Source organism: Carcharhinus amblyrhynchos, chromosome 17, assembly GCF_965287045.1.
Source record: "Carcharhinus amblyrhynchos chromosome 17, sCarAmb.v2.hapA, whole genome shotgun sequence".
NCBI classification, from domain to species: domain Eukaryota; kingdom Metazoa; phylum Chordata; class Chondrichthyes; order Carcharhiniformes; family Carcharhinidae; genus Carcharhinus; species Carcharhinus amblyrhynchos.
The window spans coordinates 13283040-13305154 of NC_137340.1; the positions used below are offsets into that span (position 1 = coordinate 13283040).

At 40.8% G+C, this 22115-nt stretch overlaps 1 protein-coding gene across 1 annotated transcript; it reads left to right on the forward strand.

Moving 5' to 3' along the window:
* The first annotated feature begins 2710 nt into the window (after positions 1-2710).
* LOC145354563 (interferon-induced protein with tetratricopeptide repeats 5-like) lies at positions 2711-12389 on the forward strand. Its single transcript, XM_080206028.1, has 2 exons — positions 2711-2778; positions 10949-12389. The coding sequence occupies exons 1-2, from the start codon at positions 2711-2713 to the stop codon at positions 12387-12389; spliced, it is 1509 nt and encodes a 502-aa protein (XP_080062154.1).
* The last annotated feature ends 9726 nt before the right edge of the window (positions 12390-22115 follow it).

Below are 22115 nucleotides of genomic sequence, written 5' to 3' on the forward strand. Positions count from 1 at the left end.
TCTGCAATATCCAGACCCTGTACTAAGGATCAATGATATGAACCAACTTTGGATCCAATTTTCACTTTATGTGGAAACCCTTTATTAACCCATGAGGCAATGGTAAATACTTCCAACAACAGCTGCCGAGTAAGACCCTGTTGCATGAGCTCATTCCTGTGTTATCAGTCTGCGGAAAAAAATCTCCCACTGACCAAGTCACACTTCCCTGTCTGCAGCAACAATGTCCTTTTGCACTGTGGCTTTATTAACCCTTTCTACATAGACCCCTTGACATATAAGGTTATATCTCAAATTGGATCATTTGGTTGGGTTCCAGTGTCTTACCAATCCCACCATGGCCACACAAGATCACCTGTAGTCATTTGCTGCTCTCAGCATGGGGTGTATCCAGGTGAAAACCAGCTCTGCACCTTGATAAGATATGAAGAAAAACCATTTAAACGCATCCAGAGAGGCCATTGTCTCTGAGAATTGTTGTAGACAGATTGTTTGAGAGCAATCTGGGTTGTTCCCTTAATGGGATATCCTGGCAAGTCTGAGTGTGTGTTCCTGCTCAGTTAAACTGTCTTTATTTTTAAAGCACCCAAAATTAGTCCCAGCAATGAAGAATTCTTCTCCCTTCAGCCTGGTGCCCTCGGCACTCAGTATTTTTGCCACTTGGTGATCTCCACTCAATTGTCTACACCACAACTGGTTACTTACAAGGATAAAAGGCAAAAGTGAAATAAAGATTGGATCTACAACATATTTTCTTTCTAGTGATGCCATGCTGCTGTCCCTTTAAGGCATTTTACAATATTCCTCTTTCTCTTCTAATATAATTTCCACGCTTCTGAAGAAGGATAACTATTTACAATGTTTAGTGCTATTTAATGTTTAGTTATCATTACGTAAGTGAATGGAACAGATGGATCTTGAGTCTCTAAAGGTAATTTGCTGATATACCAAAATCTTGCAATGTTAACAATATCTGGAAGTTTCTATAATTGCTCACAGTGACCAGTAGGCACACCAATAAAATGAAAATAAATTGAGTGTGGGTGGCAGCTTTGCTTGGCGTATTGTGTTGAAATGAAATGAACCCTAATCAATGAATGTGAACGTTTAACCGGTTTCTGAACTGGTCTTCCAATGTAGTCCATTGGATGAGCTTTTGGCTCTTTTGATTTCAATCCTGATGTGTTCTGCCAATACTAGTCCCAATGACTAGGTGAATCTTATGGTGTGCTTGTCTGGGTCAGACACTCTGGAATGAAGAAACCTGTCTGCTGTTTAAACATTTTGAATTGGGAGAGTGGGCCAGCTGCATCCCAATTTAAACTGGGGAATTTTGATAACATTCTTTAACCCTCCTTTCCTTATAGTACCTGGGACAAGTGTCGCTGTAACTGCTATCCCACACATTAGTGAAGCTCTATCTACTATAACAGCAACATTCCCAGGCATGATCCTTCTGATGGTTCACTTTTTTTTCCTCCTTGTTTGACTTTCCCCAGTCACTTTCGATCAGTACCACACCTGGGTCACAACTCTCCCGAACGAGCTAACTCTGTGCTAGTGGGGTCTTGATGTGAAGATGCCGGTGTTGGACAGTAAGAAGTCTTACAACACCAGGTTAAAGACCAACAGCTTTATTTGGTAGCAAAAGCCACTACCTTTGAAGGGGCTCACATGATGAAGGGGCAGCAGTCCAAGAGCTAGTGGCTTTTACTACCAAATAAACCTGTTGGACTTTAACCTGATGTTGTGAGACTTCTTACTAGTGGGGTCTTGACACACTGTCCCTGTCACAGAACTGACTGGCTCACCACGAGGGATCTCTCTGCTTCTCCAACCCTTTGCTTCAGCACTATCTCTGCACTGTGCCTTCAAAGCCTCCCTGTTCAATGACAAGACAGAGATTTCCACACATAAGAAAATAAAAAATAGGAGCAGGAGTAGGCCATCTTGCCCTTCGAGCCTGACCCGCCATTCAATAAGATCATGGCTGATCTGAAGTGGATCAGTCCCACTTTCCCGCTTTCTCCCCACACTCTGTCAAAGCGACTTCATAGCAATCTGACTAAAATGTCGAGGAATGTCTCAGGCTCTGTAGCATGATCTAAGGCCACTCACCACGTTGTTCCTGTTCTGGATCAGGCTGTCAGACTGTTATCTGATGGCGAAGCACAATGTTGTGTATTTACAATGGTGTAAAGGCACCACTCATAAGGGTAAACATGTTGCAGGTTCCTTTATTCACACTATGTATAGGAGAACAGATATATCTAGGTAGAAAGACAGCACCAGCAGAGCTATGTGTGTGTATTCTGTCCAAAGGAAAAGGGAAACTAAGACTGGATCACTTGACACACTTATTCTTCCAGTGATGTCAGGCTCTGAATCCTTATATTAGAGCACAATGATGAAGAAACTCTCGTGATTTACAAGTCCTCAGCAAATAAAATCTAGGTGTTCTCGGACTGACTGGAAACAAGCCACAGAAGTTTGCATGTCACTGCACCAAACAATACAGGTTGAAACTCTGCAGCAACAAACAATCTGCTGCTGAATCCAGGGATGTTGGAGGAGTCTCTGAAGGAAATAAGAGACCAACAGACCGAGCTACAACCAAATCAGATTCCTTGAAGACAAAGACAAGGACAATCATCACTGGATCTAACCAGCAGTTTGAACAGTGATTGAAGCACTATCACAACTCGATGTAATGAAGAATGCTGTCACTGAGGAAGCTCTCAACACCATTCCAGACTCAACATTTCTACTGACCATCTCGTGAGTGCTAATGTAATGGAAAATAATGCATTCCACCTGAAATCAAAGGTGGGAAATCAGCACCTCTGCAGCATCTTCATAAGTTCATAAGATATAGCGGCAGAATTAGGCCATTTGGCCCATCGAGTCCGTTCCACCGTTTGATCATGGCTGATATGCTCCTCATCCCCATTTTCCTGCCTTCTCCCAATAACCCTTCAACTCATTACCACTTAAAAATATATCTAACTCCCCCTTAAATTTACTCACTGTCCCAGAAATTCCATATATTCACAACCCTTTAGGAGAAGCAATTTCTCTTCAACTCTGTATTCAATTTGCTACTCCTTATCCTCAGACTACAACCTCTTGTTATACATCAGCAGAAACATCTGTTCCATGTCTACTTTATTCATACCTTTTATCATCTTGTTTACCTCAATTTGACCTTCCCTCACTCTTCTAAATTTCAGAGGCCTAAACTGTTCAATCTCTCTTCATACAACAAACCCCTCATCTCTGCAATCAATCTAGTGAACTTTGTCTGAACTGCCCCCAATGCCATTATTTTTTTTGAATAAGGTAACCAAAACTGTGCGTAATACTCCAGGTGCGGCCTCATCAATGCCTTATGTAGTTGCAACAATACTTCTTTATCTTTATATCCTATAGCTTTAGCTATAAATACCAACATTCCATTCACTTTCTTTATCATCTGCTGTACCTGCATGCTAGTTTTGTGTGACTTATGAATGAGGACACCCAGATCCCTCTGCACCAGAACACCCCAAAGTCTCTCCCCATTTACATAAGTCACCTTCCCATTTTTGCAACCAAAATGCATGACTTCACACTTATCCACATTAAACTCCATCTGCCACTTTTTGGCCCATTCTCCTAACTTATCTATATCCATTTGTAAGGTTCTTATTTCCTCATTGCAACTTCCCGTTCTGCCTATTTATTTGTCTATCTGCAAATTTGGCTATGGACCCTTCTATCCCTGTATTCAAGTCATGAATTCAGCTTGTAGATAGCTGCGGCCCAAACACTGAACTCTGTGGCATCAAGTTATTTCTTGCCATCCAGAAAAAAATCCATTTGTCCATTTTTTTGCATCCCTTTGTTTACGTTTGAAAGTTTCCCAATCTTCCAGTCTGCCATTGGCCTTTGCACTATGCTGTCCCTTAGTTTTTGTCTCCATAACTCTTGTGTTTCCATCGAATAAATGAACTGTGCCTCGAGGGATGTGTGATACAAACAAAAATAAAGATGATTGCAGTGAATGTAACAATTGCTCAGTCAATTCCTTACTAAATATTTCTTCCAGATTTGCTCCTCTGTCTCTCTCCCACAATTTGGGGTTTAGAGTAAACACAAGCCATGGAACAGCTCTTTTTCCAACCAAATAATTTTAATCCTTTAAGTTTTCATCCCTCTCTGGAACTGTAATGGAATCTGAGATCAATATTGGCATTCCCACCCTGATCTCAATTTTTCACCTTCCTTTATCTCTCCTGAATCAATTGCACCCAGGAATGTTTAGTATACATGTTTAAGCCAGGTCTCCATCATAGCCACTATATCACAGTCCCCTGTGATGACTTATGCCTGTAACTCATCATTATTTTAAGTGATGCTCCTCACATGAACACGGATGGGATAGAATTTTCCAATCCTGCCCACCATGGAAATCAGAGTGGGTGGGACACGGACTGTGCAAAGGTCCGTTGACCCTGAGGTGGGATTTTCCAGCTTTGGATGGGTGCGGCTGGAACACCCTGCGCATGTAGTCTGACACCATGCTAATCAGCTTCACTTTTTAATCTCCATCTAACTCCAGCTCCCACTATTCTTTGCTCTGTCATTGTTTGTCCCTCCTATTTTCTACACATCTTTGTCCTCCTCTCTGTAACTTTCCCCAGGACCCATCGCACTGCCAAGTTAGTTTCGACCCTCTCCTACAGCACCTGTTAGCCTCCCCACCAGGGCATTGATCCCAGTTCTGTTCAAGTGCAGATGAGTCCCCATCAGATAAAACCTTAGAAAATTGCAGCAAAAGTAGGTTATTCAGTCCTTCAGACTGCTCTGCTATTCAATATGACCATGGCTGTTTCTATATCTCAATGTCATCCTTATACACTCACCTCATATCCCTTAGTGCTTTAGAGCCTCAAATTCCATCTGTTTTGTTCTTAAGTACATTCAGTGACTTGGCCTCCACTGCTGTTTGTGACAGCATGTTCCACAGGTTCACAAAAACCCTGCGTGAAGAGGTTTCTCCTTCTCTCAGTCCTAAATGGCCCACCTCATCCCTGAGACTGTGTTCACTTGTTGCAGAACCACCCCAGTCAGAGGAAACATTATCCCTGCAACCAGTCTACCCAGCCCTACCAGAATTTAATACGTTGCAACGAAAGCCCCGGCATTCTTTAACTCCAGTGAATGCATGTGTAGTCAAACCAGTCACTCCTCATATGGCAATCCTGTCAACCCAGGGATCAGTCTGGTAAACATCTGCTGCACTCTGTCCGAGGTAAGGGGAACATGCACGGTAGCACAGCGGTTAGCACTGCTGCTTCACAGCGCCAGGGTCCTGGGTTTGATTCCCGGCTCAGGTCACTGTCTGTCTGGAGTTTGCACATTCTCCTCGTGTCTGCATGGGTTTCCTCCGGGTGCTCCGGTTTCCTCCCACAGTCTAAAGATGTGCGGGTTAGGTTGATTGGCCATGTTAAGAAATTGCCCCTTAGTGTCCAGAGATGTGTAGATTAGAGGGTATAATATGTGGGGATATGGGGGTAGGGCCTGGGTGGGATTGTGGTCGGTGCAGACTCGATGGGCCGAAGGGCCTCTTTCTGCACTATCGGGTTCTATTATCTATGACCAAAACTGCATGCAATGATTCAGATGTGGTATCACCAATGTCCTGTACAGCAGCAGCAATACATCCTTGCTCCTGTGCTCAAATCCTCTTGCAATGAAGGCCAGCATATTATTCGCCTTCTGAACAGTTGCTCCAACTGCGTGTTTGCTTTCTGTGACTGGTAATCAAGGATACTCAGGTACCATTTGTACATCAACATTTCTCAATCTATCGCCATTTAAATAATATTCTGCTGTTCTGTATCTCTTACAAAAGTGGATAACTTCACACTTATCCATTTTATACTGCACTTGCCATATATTTGCCCACAAACTCAAATTCTCTAAATTACCTTGAAGCCTCTTAACACCTGCCCTACCACTCATTCCCTTCAAGTTTTGTGTCATTGTCAAACTCGGAAATATTACATTTCTCTCTGATCTAAATCATCGATATCTTTGGGAATAGTTGGAGCCCAAGCACTGATCCCTGTGTGACTACACTCATCACTATCTGTTACTTCAAAGCAAACCCCATTTATTCTTACTCTCTGTCTACTAACCAATTCTCAATCCATGCCAATGTATTATTGCCAATTCCATATGCTTTAATTTTGCACACTAACCTTTAGGTGGGAATTTATCAAAAACTTCCTGAAAATCCAAATAGACCACATCCACTGGTTCTCCCTAATCTATTTTACGAGTTGCATCCTCATAAATCTCCAAGATGTTTGTCGAACACAATTTCCCTGTTATAAATCTATGTTGACTTTGTTCAATCCTGTTGATATTTTTCTAAGTGTCCTGTTATCACAGCCTATATAATAGACACTAGAATTTCTCCTGTTAGGCTAGCTGGTATGTAATTCCTCATTTTCTTCCTCTCCCCCTTTTATAAATAGTGGGATTACATCTGTTTTTGCAGCAGAAGAAAACATCAATAAAAGCACAAAGCAAGTTCTAACATAAATAGAAAATAATTCTGGCAGAAGGGAGGGAGATGTGTCACTTTGCAGATGGAGCAGGCAGTAAAGACAGTAATTAATATGTTTCGTAGCGAGAGGATTTGATTACAGGAGCAGGGATATCTTGCTGCAATTACACAGGGCCCTGGTGAGACTGCAGCTGGAATACTGTGTGCACTATATGTCTCCTTATCTGAGGAAAGATGTTCTTGCGATCGAGGGAGCGCAGCAAAGGTTTACCAGGCTCATTCCTGCGATGGCAGGACTGAGGAGAGGTTACATAGAAACTTGAAGCTGGAGTAGGCCAGTCGGTCCTTCAGCCTGGTCCACCATTCATCTTGATTATGGCTGACCATCAAATTCAATATCCTGATCCCCCCTTCCTCCCATATCCTTTGTTTCCTTTCGCCACGAGAGCTATATCTAATTTTTTCTTGAAATTGGATAGCATTGCGTTCTCAGCTACATTCAGTGATAGTGAATTCCATACATTCACCACCCTCTGGATAAAGAAACTTCTCACCTCAGTTCGAAAAGGTTTACCCCTTATTCTCAAACTCTGACCCCTAATTCTGGACAACCCAACTGTTGGGAGCATTCTTTCTGAATCTACTCTGTCTAACCCTGTTAGAATTTAATCAGTTTCTGTGAGATCTCCTCTCACTCTTCTAAACTCCTGTGGATATAATCCTGTCTTTCCCCATATAACTGACCTGCCATTCCAGGAGTCAGCCTGGTAAACCTTTGCTGTACTTCCTCTGTAGCAAGGACATCCTTCCTCAGATAAAGACACCAAAATGCACACAGTACTCAGGTGTGGCCTCAGCAACGCTATATGCAATTGCAGCAAAACATCAATATCCTTATACTCAAATCCTCTCATTATGAAGGCCAACATACCGCTTGCCTTCTTTACTGCCTGCTGTATCTGAACGCTTACTTTCAGCAACTGGTGCACAAGGACTCCAAGGTCTCGTTGAATATCTCTTAATTCACACCCACTCAAGTAATAGTCTGTCTTCCTAATATCGCTACCAGAGTTGATTGTTGAGTCGATTAGGATTATATTCAGTGGAGTTCAAAGGAATTGGGGGTATCTCATAGAAACCTATCAAATTCTAACAAGACAAACAGAATAAATGCGAGAAGGTGTCCCTGATAATGGAATAGTCCAGAATCATAGGTTATAGTCTAAGGATGAGGAGTAATTGTTTAGGGTTCGCAAGAGGAGAAATTTCTTCACTCAGAGCGGTGGGTCTGTGGAATTCATTACCGCAGAAAGCAGCTGAGGCCAAAATATTGTGGCCGTAATTCTCTGACCTCACCCGTGGCAGTCCCGCAGCAATGAATGGAGTTTTGACTGAGCATCAAATTCTCCACTCTCACTGGTGGGACATTGGAAGGAGATGGATTTCGTTCTTAGGTCAAAAGGGGTTAAAGATCTGGGGGGAAAACAGGATCAGGTTAGTGAGTTGGATGATCACCTGTGATTATAGTGAATGGCAGAGCAAGCTCCAAGGTCCGAATGGTCTACACCCATTCCTATTTTCTATGTTTCTGAGATAAGGTTTAACACAGTTCCTGTGGATGAGCAACTGCGAATTTAGTTTGGAATCTCAAGCAGAATTCTGTGAAATCACTTGACTGAAAAGACGTGGGAGGTATAAAGATATCTTTGAAAAGCTCATCGCAGCTGGTTCTGTTCCTGCAGCTGATCAGTGGAAGCTTCAGTGAAGAAGCAACTGAGTCTGTAAAACCTGATCATCATGGGGTAAGAGAGATTTTAATATGGAAATAACAGATGCAGTAAGGGATGATAACAATATAGTGAAGAAGAATCATACAGTGTTAAAGCGTCTCACACCCTCAGACTTGCTGAGTTTACCCTGCGCTTTCTGTTTTTATTTCAGATACAGTAAAAGGTGTTAGTTGTCACTCAGTGTTAATCCTCCTTTCAGGTCAGACGCTAAACCAGGTTCCAAATCCCATGGTTGTGGCTTCTGGATCTTGGTTGTGGCTATCTTCTTCTCATATTCAGGAAGGCAGCAATTCTGAATGGTGGAGGACAATGGGTGTAGTGGGGTTAAAATCGACCATAATGATCCCAGGTTCTATCAGCCGTTTCCTGTCTGTTGTTCTTGGTTGTTAGTGAGATTCAGCTTCTGGTTGCCATTTGAGTTGTCAGTTTTATGGAACTGCTTATTTGCTTCTGAGTTTCTAGGCTTGCCAGTGTGTAATAATTTCTTCTGTGCTGTTTTTTGCTGAAAGTTTGATAAAACAAATTAATATTTAAACACATTTTTTATAGTGAGATTGAAAGGGAATCCCTGAAAGGAAAATTACTCTAGCTACAATGTCACTTCACATAGGATCTGCGTGTAGAAGATGTTGAGTGGGGTGATTTCCAGGAACGATTATATTAGTGGACACTGAGACAGTGTCCACTAACTTCTGGAACAGTGTTTTTCTTGTTGTCTCAGTCTCTCAGATTTTGTGGGTGCTGATTTAGAAGGGTGATTTATAAAGCAGATTTAATTGAACTATTTGACATGTGCTTGAGTGTAGAACGTTAAGTGAAGGCCAAAGTGAATGTTTTAAATAACATTGGCTGCTGTGTAGTTTTTCTAAAACTTGGTGAGAGGCGGGTTCCACTGAATCGATTTCCATTGCACCAGACACTTGATCCATTTTTGATTGATAAATTTCCAGGATAAATCCCGAAACAGATGCCAGCAACCACCCCCACCCCACCACTCCCCACCCCAACAAAAAAATCATATGGAGCAGCCTAGTGCACCTTTGAGATAGTTGTCAAGAATGCTTGAAAATCATGATCCACGAGGGATCCTTGGGAGAATGGTAGTGTGGGAATTGTTCATCTATCATTGAAGCCCCAAATCAATTAACATAGCATGAGTTCTGTTATGAAGTCCAGCAACTGTTGCTTTGCAGCAGAAAGAACGTCAACAGAGGAAGCACACACTGCAAATTCTAAACATGAACAGAAACCAATTCCAATGGAGAAATGATATTTCCTGATGGCGATAACATATTTTTGCACATTTAACACACATTTCCTGCAGATAATAAGCAATTAGTTGCCTTAACATTTTAGTTTCAATCCCACTTCTGTAAAATTGCATTTCTTCACAGAATGTGGGAGTGTATAAATATCTTCGAAGAGCTGAACATACTTAGTTTTGTTTTGCAGTTGATCAGAAGTAGAAGTGAAGGTGAACTCCTTCATTCTCATCATCATGGGGTAAGAAAGATTTTTATATGGGGATAACAGAGTGTTGATACTGATTTCTCCAAGTCAGTGTGTAGTGGGTAGCACAGAGTGGTGTTGGAGGCGAGACTGTTCAGATTAGATGTTAAACCAGGTGAATGTCTTTTGGTTCCAACAAGGTAGAAATGGTCATCACTTTAGACATGAAATGCTGAAGCCTCATTGAATGTTATTTCCTTCAGCTGCCCATAGCTATAGAACACGCATAGCGACGCAATGGTTAGCACTGGTGCCTCATAATGCAAGGGACCAAGTTCAATTCTAACCTTAGGTGACTGTGCAGAGTTTGCACATTCTCTCTGTGCCTGCATGGGTTTTCTCCCACAGTTCAATGATGTCCGTATTAGATTGATTGGTCATGATAAATTGCTTGTTAGTATCGGGAGATTAGCAAGATAAATACATGGGGTCACAGGGATGGGGACTGGGTGGGGCTGTGGTCAAAGGGTGAATGGCCTCCTTCTGCACTGTACGGATTCCATGAACATTAGAGTCCCAGACACCTTTGTGCTGCTTGAACCTTCATGTTGTGAATCTTTACTGCCTGTTTTCAGGTCAGTTGTGATTCTGGTTAGCATGGGGAGACAATTTAGTGTCATGATGTTACATAGAAACTAAACGCAGGAGTAGGACAATTGTCCCTTCGAGCTTGCTCCACCATTCATTTTGATCATGACTGATCATCAAATACAACATCTTGATCTCTCAAAGTGCATCATGATGGTACAGCAAAGGTTCTATAGCCCAGCCAACATCTTCCTATCTGTCCTTCTAGTTTATTTATAAGTTTCACCTTTTGGTTATCATTTTGTGTAATTGACTTCTATAGACTGTAGCTTTCCTGAGATCCTCCACAGATTCCATTCTTAAAGTTACAAAGCCAATGTTCAGAGTGGACCCGGCAAAGCCAAATCCATTCCTTGCTTGCTTCAAATTCAAAATCCAATTGAAACCATTTCATGCTCCCCACAAGATCGAAGCTAACAAGTTGAGGCATTGCTAGTGTGTAATAATTCACCCACCATTGACTAATTTCAATAAAATAATTAGTATTTAAACATATTTCTTACAGTGACACTGCAAGGGACTCTCTGAAAGTGAAATTACTTCAGCTACAATGTCACTTCACATGGGATCTGCGCGTAGAAAATGTTGAGTGGGATGATTTGCAGGAACGATTAAATTATACAATCGAGTCTGATCTTGTGAAATATAAAACCATGCCTTACAATGCACTTGCTTTTGTTAACTGTGTGAGAGGAAACTATGAGGAAGCTTTCAATAATTTATGGGAAGCGGAAGAGATTCTGAGGAAGAATCATGAATCTGAAATTGAAAAGTGGAGCATTGTCACCTATGGAAATGCAGCCTGGGTTTATTATCATGTCGGAGAACTAGAAGAGGCTCAGTCCTACCTGGACAAACTGGAGAGGAACTGTCAACAATTCCCCGATGCCTCTCGGTATACAGCAATGATACCTGAAGTGTATGGGGAGAAAGGTTGGGCACTGTTGAGATTTGGATGGAAGTATTACAAAGAGGCAAGTGAATGTACTGAGAAGGCACTGGCCGCAGATCCTGAGAACATTGAATGGAACACAGCTCACGCTACTGCTATGTTTCGAATTAAAGAAACCCTTGGTAATCCACCTGTTCCTAAAGACTGCAAAGTAGTGAAGCAATTACACCGTGCATTAGCACTGAGCCCAAATGATTCTCTTCTCAAGGTCATGTTGGCTCTTAGGCTACAGGAACTTAAACAAAAATATGGCGCTTACAGATTAGTGGAAGAAGTGCTACAGAATTCACCTGATGATCCATATATAATTCAGTATGCAGCCAGAGTTTTAAGAAAAGTTGGATCTGTTGATTATGCCTTGCAGATATTGAAAAAGGCTCTGAATATAAAACCAAATTCTGCACTCCTTCATCACCAGATAGGTTTATGTTACAATAACAGGTTGCTTGCACTGAAGAGAACACCTCACTCATATTATGCTTGTGAAGAAAGACAGCGATTGATTGAATTCTGCAAGTACCATTTTCAAACCGCGTTTGATCAGAAGCCCTCACTATATTTTGCAATACTTAATCTGGTGGAAATCTACAAAGAATGTAAAGAATATTCCAAAGTCGATGAAATCTACAAAAATTTGTTTAGAAATGAAGATTGCAACCGTTTGAACAGGCAACTATTACACTGGGACTACGGAAAATACCAACTGCAGGTGAAGAATTCCCCGCTTAATGCCATTCACCATTTCAAGGAATGTTTAAAACTCAAAGTTCCGAGCAAGGTGAATGAAGATTGCCGGGCCAAATTGGAACAAATTGCTGAAGAACGACTGGATGAATATTCAATAGACAGTGTTGCCTTTGGTATAAAGGGACTAATTCTCCAACTCGATGGCAGGAAATCAAAAGCCATTGAATTCTATGAGAGAGCCCTGGAGTGTGATGGTCACAATGAAGAATTTCAAAGTGCTCTACGTGAACTGCAGCAGGCTGGATAAGGCAATGTTGAAACGTATCGCCGATCTGCCTGGGAAATCGATTCCCATTTTCAGTGTTCTGTTTTGTAATAACTCGTTCAAAGATAATTCTAAGATTAGCTGACAGATTTACCGAGGAGGCTTCTTTCACCATACTGAGGCAGGCAGCTAATTTACATAATAAATCAGTCTATGAAGGACTGTAGTGGCGAATTCTGATTCAGTGACCAGATTGCTTTTGAAAGACTAAAAAGTAATTCTGTTTAATAATATTGGCAGAGGTAAATGAAACTCAGATTTAAAGCAGAATATAATTTATTACCAAAACTAGTGTTGTTATTAAACATGCAAACTACACAAAGAACAAAAGACATAGTTTAAATCAATACAAAACTTCAGCAGAAGGGGGATTTGGTGATCTGATAGCCCTTCGATTTTCCCCCGCAGATCTCAACTTTCATGCTAAAAACAGGGACAGTCTGGTTATCTTAGATACAGCCAGCAATAAAATTGACCTGATCTCATTTAATGTTTAACTTGACAATCTATTCATGACAACGTTCTTAAATTGTATTACAATCTGACACCTTAAATAGTGGTTTGTCATTTGTCCGTTCAGCTATCGTAAGTATGTTCCGTAATAAAAACGGCTTCCTTGTCGCTTCGCAATGCATTTTTAACTTATTCAGCGTTTTACGAGGTACTTAGAATGGGTATTTCTGCTGGATGTGGGCCCATTCATCTGGCAGAATTCCCAGGCTAACCTCCCTGTTATTCAATACAAATGTAATAAACATTTATAGAATTTGCTCTTTGAAGTAAAGCATGGCTTCATAGTGGTACTATGTTCAAGTTACACTGTAATCGAGGTTTCATGTTTTAGTCGAATTCATTGATGTAATTAATCCTTGAGCTTTACAATGAATTACTGGCAAGCTTATTAGTTTTATATTCATGATTCTAATGCATGTTTATTTCTGATACCTTATATTAAAATATTAGCTACTTGAAATCCTTATGTTGTGTATTATGATTAAATTCTCTTCATCAGGACAGAGATGTGTAATCTAAACAAAGAGTTTTTTTTAAGTGAAGATTAACAGGATTCTGTCAAAACTCTTCATCCACATGTTACTTGCCAATTGATCCTGCTCCAACTGTTCTATCACGTGTTAACTTGCATCACTTCCTGTCATGATATATACCAAACAATTTACATATCTATCAGCATGTTAACCATTCAGTATGTTAACTGTATTCATTACATAATAATATTATATCATACCCCTTTCTTAAAATAGAAAGAATTACACGTTAAAAGCTATGTTCTGAATGCAATATGAGAATTGGGGTCAGTATTTAATATTGACTCTCACATCCATTGTTTAAGTGTCTCTGAAAGGTTTAGATGGTGTGCTGACTCAACCTGATCTACTAACAATGAGAGGTCAATGAAATGTGGACTTTTAAACAGTTTTGTCTTGACCTGTAAGACCAGCCTGATTTGTGGCTTGTACTTTTGAGTGTTGTGTGTGTCACCTGTCCTAATTCTCATCAGGACTTGAATGTGCACACATTGTTGATGCTATGGGATTGTTCACTATGATGCTGCTTGTTAACTTGCTCAACTGACAACTATTCCTCCTTGGCGTTGCTCTATACTTTCAAAAATACATATTTAAAATCTCTAACAGTGATTATATGTGTTTCATTGCAACTGTACCTTTGTAATTTCAGGTACATCATACTTTTTCTGTACTGTGTTCATTTCTAAATTAGCCTACTCTGATTTTATCAGTCTTTCAGGAGCAGACTACAGTTACTTCCTCTAATAGGGAGTATCCACTGGGTCAACATAAAGAACCACTCTGTCCTGATGATGTTTTGTTATATTCATGGTCAGTTCATTTCATTGCATCCCATTGCTGATCTTTGATACCTCGGCAGAGAACCATGTCCCTACAGGCAGAAGAGACAACTCCATATCTGCATGTTGATCATTTGTGACTTTATTTTCCCTTATTTCTTTGAACAATTAATCTTGGACTGTTGAGAATCTGATCAGGTGATGACTTGGAAGAGTTGTCCTGACTTGCTTTGTAAAACATAATTTCCGCTGGGGATAGCAATCCTAAATCTAGTGGTGTTGTTCGTAGCTGCAACATTGCCACTTGAATGTTTTGACAGAAGCAATGACTTTACAGTCCATTCCATTCTTTCCAACAGCCCAGTTGTAAAATTTGGAAAAGTAGTCAGTAACAAATAAGAAGTCATCACCTCTGACAGTCAAGAAGCCAGTCACTATTCCTGATCATGAATATGATGCAACATCATCTGGACAGAGTGGTTCTTTGTGTTGACCCTGCGGATACTCCCTGTTAGAGGAAGTAATGGTAATCTGGTATTGAAAGACTAATAAAACCAGGGTTGGCTAATTTAGAAATGAACATAGTACAGAAAAAAAAGTATAAATGTACCTGGAATTACAAAAGGTACAGTTGCAAAGAAACACATATAACCACTGTCAGAGATTTTAAATATATATATTTTGAAAGTATTCTGTACACCTCGGCCAAGTACAGACAACCCCTAGGAATAATGGGATGAAAACTAAGTAAGATGAACCACAGTCTTTAAGAACAATACAGCCACAGAGCATAGTTTTTATCAGTACAGTTCCCAGACACTAAATGAATGAGACAATTCATTTTTACTGATAAGAAATGCTTAGCAGACAGTGAGGAAGGAAACTTTTGAAATCTACAGAGAGACAGAGGGAAAGATATCGTTGCTTGCTTACTTCTATTCGTTCTATTACTTACATAATAGAAGTCGCTAAGAGATAAGTGGGTGGGAGCATCTGGATTCAACATACCAATGAATTCTCAAGCTGCCAAAGGATAGGATGTAACAGGGCAATGTAAATAATCCGTAATAGCATGATTGTTCCATCCTATTAAGATGGGTAGGATGGACAGGCAGATGGTTTCTGAAGAAGTGTAATTGCAGAATGTCTTGATAATTTAATTAGAGTAATTGGAGCTGTCTTAAATCATTCTCCCCTCCATGGTGAAAACCAGGTGTGTGTCATTAAAGTTTTCAGCCAGAAACTGCTGTCTTGGTGATTTATTTGCATTTGCTGAACTGCATTAAGAGAGAGAAATCTGCATGAAGCCAGCAAAATACATGGATCTTGTGAAAAACTCCTACACTTCTAATAGACATTGTACACACTCGCAACTTGTTCCATGACCGCCGGCCAATAAATTGTCACACCTGCAATTCATCTTGTCCTTTCAATTCCTTGATGTAATTGGGCAAGACCATATTGACAAAACGATACAGCCAAAATGTTCTGAGATCTGTGGGAATCTCCTGGTATGTGGCCGTCCGCTAATGATTTTCTGGCATTTTGCTCTGAGGACAAGATCTTTGAAAGTTTCTGTCCAGAGCTTCTCAAGTTTGTTCTGTCCAATTCATCTGTGGTCAATATTGTAAGCATTGCCTGCTTCCGCATCAGTGTCCACCTGAACCTCCAACTTGAGCTTTAGCGTGTCCTGTACCTGAGGATTCTGGGTCTGGATGTCATCTAGGTTCAGGACATCATAGAATTTGATATGTTGAATTTCAGCGTGGGACCTTTTGGGGTAGAGATCACGGGTAATTGGAGGAACAAGCATTCAGAGAAGACAAACATGATCACCCTGGCAATGCAGGAGACTTGGTGTATGTGTAACTGTAATAATCACAGCATTCTTGTGCTTGAGTCATGAATTTGGATTTGGAGAGGACAGTTGAACTTGAATTATGAGGAACAATTTAATTAATTGAAAGGGGATTCCTTATAATGCATGAATTACAGCAGAACTTGCAGATGGTGCTGCTCCGATGCATCTTCTACTCTTGTGTTTCTGGTAGGTGATAGAGGTCATGGGTTTGGAAGATGCTGCCAAAGATGGTGGATAGGGTGTTCATCCGATGGGCTACTTTGTCTCCAATGGCTTGAAACTTCTGGGGTATTGTTGGAGCTGAACCCGTTCAGACAAGTGGAGATTATTCCATTATCACCCTTTGAGTAATGAAATCACACATTAATTTCACACATACACATGAAGATAAAAGACTCTGAGAAAAATCTTTACAAAAGAATGTGGGCCACATTTGCTGCATTTTACACTACAGCTCCATTTCAGAAAAAAAGACTATTTGCTCTTGAAGAAAATCTCAAAGAAGATTAATAGTAAGACAAACAATGATCAGGTTATTCTAAAGGCAACAGATTTTCTTTAAATTAGAGACTTAGGCAAACAAGCCAGTTAGATTGACACAGTCATCCATGAGCCCAGACCTTTGATAAGTTTGTCATAACTGAGACAAGACAGCATAAAACTATGCTTTGTGTGTTTGATTGTGAGATTAAAGTAGTTTGTCATATCCTACATCAATCTGAAAGTGGATTTGAAATTTGAATTTACCAAGTGACTTCATTTGTTGTTTGCATTTGTATCACAGTGAATTAGTTTAACTAGAATTTACACTCTGTAATATTGAAACATTCCCAACATGCAGTCCGAGATTTAAACATATAATAAAGTATTATGAGGTAACCATTATGAGAGGTTGTACTCTCACTGGGGACCCTAACTTTTCAAGAATTTTCTAATGATGAATTCTAAGTTCTGTAAGAGAAGTAGACTATTCAGTGCATTAATTGTATGCTTTAATATAACTAAGCAGTGTACGTTATTTTGAGCTTTCTTCCTTTAGTCGAAATATTCCAGGGTAGAGGATATTTTATAGATAGCATTACTTGCTTAAGCTCTGGTGGACTGAAGAACATTTATTTCAATGCAAGAATTGTAACAGGTAAGGCAGATGAACTTAGAGCTTAGATTAGTACTTGGAACTATGTTGCTATTACTGAGACTTGGTTAAGGGAAGGACAGGATTGGCAGCTTAACATTTCAGGATATAGATGTTTCAGGTGGGATATTCTTTGCTTTGTTATTGCTTGCCCTTTCTATTTTCTACTCACCTTTTTCCTCCTCTCTGACTATCCCCTAGACCTCTCCCACTGCCAAGTTAGTTCAGACCTCCACTATATCACCCGTTAGCCTCCCCACTAGGACATTGATCCCAGTTCTGTTCAAGTGAAGATGTCCCCATCATGGAATAGTTTGTCTCTCAGAATCCTAGCAAAGCCCATTGTCATTTAAAATTTTCAATTTGGCCTTCACTTAACATTCGACACTCAGGCATGTGTCAAATAACTAGATTACATCTAATTTATAATCTAACCTTTTAAATCCTCGGACATAGGAAATGTTGTTCTCCTTGTAGTCTCAGCCTCTCAGATATTGTGGGTGTTGTGTAGTTTTTCTAAAACATAGTGAGGGCTGGGTTTGACTGAACAGATTTCCAATGTCCCAAAACTTAATCCATTTCAATATTGATGATTTTCCAGGAGAAATCCCAAAATGGATACTAGCATCCCCACCCCACCCCATCCCATACCTGCTCCACCAACCTCCCAATCCCAGCCCTCACTCCAACAAAAAAATCTTTTGGAGCAACTTCATGCATGGAATCCCTACAGTGCAGTAAGAAGCCATTTGTCCCATCATATCTTCACCAACCACAATCCCACCCAGGCCCTGTTCCTGTCACCCCACATATTTACCCTTCCAATCCCCCTAACACTAGGGTCAATTTAGCATGGCTAATCAACCTAACCCACACCTCTTTGGAGTGTGGGAGGAACCTGAGCACCAGGAGGAAACCAATGCAGACATGGGGAGAATGAACCTGGCGCTGTGATGCAGCAGTGCTAACCACAGTGCCGCCCCCAATGGTTGTTGAAAATGCTTAAAAATCATGATCCACGAAGGGTCTTGGGAGTAACGCGAACCTGATACTTTCCCTCTGTGATTAAAAGTCTTTTTTTTTTCTACTTATTCACTCTGAATGTTGATGCCAGTAGATCTGGGGCACGGTTCATTGAAAATATCTCATTGTCATTGTAATCCTAAATTAGTTGACATAAAATGGGTTATTTCATGACTTTTAACAATTTGATTTGATTTATTGTCACATGGTTTACAGTGGAAAGCATTGTTCCTTGTGCTATATAGACAAAGCATACCATTCTTAGAGTACATAGGGGAGAAGGAAAGGAGAAGGTGCATGACAGTCACAGCTAGGGTGGGGAGAATGATTAATATAAGGTAGGTCATTCAGAATCCAAGGAGGTGGTGGCTAGTGGTATTATCACTAGACTATTAATTCAGAAACTCGACTAATGTTCTGGGGACACGGGTTCGAATGCTGCCAGGGCAGATGGTTGAATTTGAATTCGATAAAAAATATCCGTAATCAAGAATCTACTGATGACCATGTAACCATTGTCGAATGTCGAAAAAACCCATCTAGCTCGCTAATGTCCTTTAGGGAAGGAAATCTGCCATCCTTATCCAGTCTGGCCTACATATGAGTCCAGAGCCACAGCAGTTTGGTTGACTCTTAACTGTCCTCTGAAATGGCCTGGCAAGCCACTCAGTTCAAAGGCAACAAGGGATGGACAATAAATGTTGGCCCAGCCAGCGATGCCCATGTCTCACGAATGAATACAAAAAAAAGTCAGATGACACCAGGGAAGAAGCTGTTCTTGAGCTGCAATTGTTTTTGCAGCAGAGGGGAATATGAACAGAGAGCACATGGCAAGTTCCAATTTAAATAGAAAATAATCCCAGTGGGGGAGGTGTTATTTTGTATTTTTGATGAGGCTTAACACATTCTCTGTGGATGAGCGATCTGTGACTTTCAGTTTACAGGCACAAGTAGATGATCCACCTCTTGGTAAAGACTGCAAAGTAGTGAAGTAATTGCACCGTGCTTTAGCACTGAACCCAAATGATTCTCTTTTCAAGATTATTGTGGTTCTTAGGTTGCAGGAATTTGATCGAAAGAAGGAATTTTACAGATTGGTGGAAGAAGTGCTACAGAATTCACCTGATGATCCATATATAATTCAATACGCAGCCAAAGTTTTAAGATAAGTTGGATCTGATGATTATGCCTTGCAGATATTGAAAAAGACTCTGAATTTAAAATCAAATTCTGCACTCCTTCATCACCAGATAGGTTTATGCTACAAAAATAGGCTGTTTGAACTGAAGAGAACACCTCACAAATATTGTGAAGAAAGACAGCAATTCATTGGATTGTGCAAGTATCATTTTCAAACAGCATTTGATCAGAAACCCTCACTATATTTTGCAATGCTCGATTCGGCAGATATCTATGAAGAATCTGAAGAATATTCCAAAGTCGATGAGATCTATGAAAACCTGATTAGAAATTAACATTGCAACTGTTTGAGTGAACAATTAATACTTTTGAACTACGGAAAGTACCAACTGCACAGGAAGAATTCCCTGCTTAATGTCATTCACCATTTCAAGGAATGCTTAAAACTCAAAGTTCCAAGTAAGAGGAATGAAAAATGACGTGCCAAATTGGAACAAATTGCTGAAGATCGACTGGATGAATATTCAAGAGACAGCACTGTCTTTCATATAAAGGGACTAATTCACCAACTCGATGGCAAGAAATCAAAATGTGGAGATGCCGGCATTGGACTGGGGTAAATACAATAAGTCGTCTCACTATCTCCACTCACATTGTCTGCATCTTTAAGACTTGAATAGCAGGTTAGCTATAAAGACTTGCATTCTAAATCAGTATTCTGTAAACTGTGTGCACCTTTTATATGCCCTTCTCTGATCAGAATCTTCCACACACCTGACCAGGGAACAGCATTTCCGAAAGCTTGTGGGTTTACTATCAAATAAACTGGCTGGACTTTAACCTGGTGTTGTGAGACTTCTTACAGAAGAATTCAAAAGCCATTGAATTCTATGAGAGAGCCCTGGAGTGTGATTGTCACAGGGAAGAATTTCAAAGTGCTCTACGTGAACTGCAGGAGGCTGCATTGAACAATTTTAAATGCATCTCTGATCTATCTGGTGTTAGGGACTAGATCAGAAACTCCATGATAATATTATGAAGCTCAGCTAGACCCCAACTTTACTTGATTTTGGCATTGTGCAAGCATAAAGTATTTCATTCCAAGGTTGATTCTACTGACTCACTAGGTAGTTTGTTTTATTAAAACAAATTTTATTTAAAAGAGTTTTAGAATATAACTTCATGTTCTTTTTATTCATTCATGGGTGGTCATTGCTGGCTGGATAGCATTTATTGTCCACCCCTTGTAACCCTTGGAGGAAAGTCAATGACATTGCTGTGGGTCTGGAGTCACATGTAGGCCAGGCCAGGCCAAGGATGGCAGATTTCCTTCCCTAAAAGACATTAGTAAACCAGATGGGTTTTTCTGACAATCAGCAATAGGTTCATGGTCATCATTCGATTGTTAATTCCACAATTTGCCATGGAGGGATTCGAACCCGGGTCCCCCAGAACAATAGCTGAGTTTCTGGATTAGTAGTCTGGTGGGAACACCTGCACACCAAACACTTCATTGGCCTACTCAAAATGCACCACTTTCCACCTTAATTCTCTGCTTGATGTCTCAGACTGTTCACTGAGCACAGACACATTTACACTGCAGACTGTAACTTTCAGTCTTTCTGCCGCAGTAATTGTGTTCGGATCACATCACTTTGTTCCATGAGCGAACAGAACCCTAACAAGCTCACCTGTAAAATTTCCAAATATGCATTTTCAAATTAGCAACCTAAGATTTATAGAATAGAATCCCTACAGTGCAGAAGGAGCCCACACCGACAACAATCCCAACCCAGGCCCTATCTCCATAACTCCATGCACTTACCCTGGCTAAAGGTCAATTTAGCAAGGGCCAATCAACTTAACCCACACATCTTTGGACCGTGGGAGGAAACCGGAGCACCCGGAGGAAACCTACGCAGACAAAGAGAATGCTCAAACTCCACACAGACAGTGGCCCAAGGTTGGAATTGAAGCTGGATCCCTGTTAGAGTCAGATAAATGCAGAATTCTCAGGGAATTATAGGACTGAAGGAGATAGAAAGAGGTGAGATGCTGAAGGGACCTGAATACCTGGATGGCATTTTTACAGTGTGACCTTCTTGGACCTGAGTCAATGAGACCAAGGCTGACAGGTTGTGGAAGTTGGTGATGGGACAGGATGTATATAGAAAAGAATGTAGGAAACAACTTCCTGTTCTGCCTTAAATAGTGCCACAGAATCTGTAATTTCCAACAGAACCACTGGAACAGGCCCATCTGCCTCACCAGAGCAATGGAATGCTGGGAGATTTTCAGCAGGATAAGAGTTGAAGATGGGGCTGGCTTTTACAAGGTGGTGTAGACCTACCCTGCCCCACACCCCATCTGAAAGGTCAGGGGGAACCAATCCCAGATACTGCCGGTTGCCCTGCATCAATTTAACACCGAGTGCTGCATTAAGGTGAGACCTAATGTGAAATTTCACTTAACTTGGAGGACATTCCACCTTAAAGAGCAGCCCACCCATAGTGAGGTCAGCAGCTCTGCAGACCCAGCAGTGCCAGGTTTGAGTGGAGCCACTCCTGGGACGACAGGCAGCCTCGGTGAGGAGGGGACTGTGGAGCAGAATGAGAAGGAGATGTACTGGACAAAACCAATAGGCAGATTGAGTACTTCAGCTAGAGCTCCTCTTCATCTCATTGGGATTGAGATTTACTATTGACATAGTGAGAAGGTTAA